At 46.6% G+C, this 2,334-nt stretch overlaps 1 protein-coding gene across 1 annotated transcript; it reads right to left on the reverse strand.

Moving 5' to 3' along the window:
* Positions 1–236: 236 nt before the first annotated feature.
* On the reverse strand, positions 237–2,041 carry T265_10700 (hypothetical protein; the record flags this gene model as incomplete). The annotated part of the gene is made up of 2 exons (XM_009177157.1): positions 237–413; positions 1,901–2,041. The coding sequence occupies 2 exons, from the start codon at positions 2,039–2,041 to the stop codon at positions 237–239; spliced, it is 318 nt and encodes a 105-aa protein (XP_009175421.1).
* Positions 2,042–2,334: the final 293 nt, after the last annotated feature.

Here is a 2,334-nt window from a genome sequence, read left to right on the forward strand (position 1 = left end):
ACCCTTGTCACATGAGTTACCGCCGCCTCAGAGGAGACTTAATAATTACTTACGCCCTATTTTAATAAGGCACCGTAGAAGTCTTTTCACTGTTTACCTGACAAACACCCGGTGGGTCCATGGCAAGGAGCTTTTCTAGTTTAGAGCGCTCGCATTTAGTAATCAACAATTTTCTCGTTTCGGTTGTTCGTGTGTGGAATAACCTTCTTTTGTTAGCTCTACACTCATTACCCAGTTTATGACACATTTGCAAGTCTGTCCAGTTGAGCTCTGACGAAGGCAAGCTTACTGTCCCGCGCTGCGAACTTAAAGAGCGATGCTTTACCCTTTTTGCTTGTGACTTTCAGGAAAACGGCAGCCGTTGAGGGACAAGAGCAAAACGTACCTGGGAACCTTGGACGTAAGTCTTCATCCTGTGTAGCAAACCGTTAATCCATGATGGAGACGTGTCATGAATTGTTGGCAAATGAGAAATCACTGGTTCCCCGAAGCTATCTAATTTCAGGAACGCTGCTCAAGGGAGGCTTGGGTAGTTGTAGCCAGGGATGTTACGAGAAACAGAAAGTGGATCGTTGGCTGAGTTTGCGGTCGTGATGGCCTCTGGAGCTGAAGTTTGTTCGCAGGATAGACATACGCTTGGATGTGGACGTCAGTTACAGACAACGCATTGCTTTCCCCTAGACGTTTCCGACGCTCTGTCATAGTGTCCTGCAGTGAGACGGCTGCAATAGTCGTGTGACCAAGAGGCACAACCCTCGTACTGAACAACACCGGTTGCTCAATAGACACCCGCAAAGTGGTGTTTTTTCACAGTTATCGCGCATATTCTTACAGGGAGGTAGATAGAGAATAAAATTATTTTTATCGGAATTTAGCTGTGTAAGTGCGATCAAATGCGCGCCTTATTCACTTTCGTTGTAAATCCCCCAGGTGGCATCTTACAGTACTCTAGGTAGTTTTTGCCGTCCGACATCCCAGAAATAAGTGTGAAGGCTTGAAAATTTGTCACGGGCTGCCTGTGTGATGTAGATGAAAGGAATGGCGGCGAATAAGATGCTATCCGTTGGCCTAGCTGGAATGGCTGGGCGATGTGTGATGTATTCCCATTCAGTGAAGCCTGCCAGTCCGTTGCCGCGTCCAGGTAAGAACATCACCTCACAGCAGAAGTACTAGAGTGGGGTTAGATGTAGACGCTTAATAGGAACACGTGTGAATCAGTGCTGTTTTACATCGATAGAAAACCACACCTGGTGTATCCTTCAGTATCCGCTTTGACGGTTCCGCTTTTAACAAAAACGAGGTAAAATCAACTTACATTCGAACAGGAAAGAAAACCAGGATCCAGGCAACTATCGCCCAGGACAGGTCATGATGTTATACCCTTACAATCAGTGTAAGACCCCATAAATACAGCGCACCACTTCCTACATTCTTTACACGTTCTTGTCTCGCCGATCCAACAGCAGTTCCACCATGACCCTATGTTGTGAGTGGGGGGGGGAATTTAAGAAAGACCGTATATTTCATTTTTCAGCAGCTTTAACAAAATGCCACGTTGAGAACAGTAGAAGAACTGAGGTCCCTTAATACAAGGGATATCGACCCACGCATCAAAATTGTCCCTTCGAAGAGCCTACGGAGCACACTCCGGCCGCTCAGCAAACTCACAGACAGTGACTCTCGGCGTGAAACCAAAAATGCTCTGGATTTTATTACACAGCTGAATCTTTCTTTTATGGAGTGAATAGCACACTTCGTATGTTGACTGCCTGAAATACGGTTCAAAGATCAATCTGCACTTGAACCAGTGGATAGACATTCTCAGTTTCCTTTCTTTTGTGAACCCTCAAAACATCTGACACAGCATCGCGATGTCATTTTCTATATTTTGACGTGGTACCGCAAATGGCACAGTTAGAGCTATCGCAAACGGTGGGCACCGTAAGAGCCTCAAATTACAGACAGCTGCCTCATCGCAGTCCGGCCAGTCCCGATTGTCCACTTTGATGCCACTCCTGCGCCTTTTTGCGATGCCCTGCATATCAAATTCCCGCTGCGCGAGTCCGATTTTCTCCTTCTCGTTATGGTCTACCTTAGCACTTCGATTTCCCCAAAGGTGATCAGTTCCTCATACGAACCTTTGAGCAATTCTCCTCCAGCTACGACTTCACTCATGTGCCAAAGGTGGGTGACTTCAAAGCCCCCAAGACTGACTGGACGGACCTCAAGCGTATAATCATGCAAACGTTTTACAGCGGCGCTTGCTGAAGTTCCATGACCCTTGTTGTGAGTGGGGGGGGGAATTTAAGAAAGACCGTATATTTCATTTTTCAG

This window comes from Opisthorchis viverrini, assembly GCF_000715545.1.
Source record: "Opisthorchis viverrini unplaced genomic scaffold opera_v5_396, whole genome shotgun sequence".
Taxonomy (NCBI): Eukaryota; Metazoa; Platyhelminthes; class Trematoda; order Opisthorchiida; family Opisthorchiidae; genus Opisthorchis; species Opisthorchis viverrini.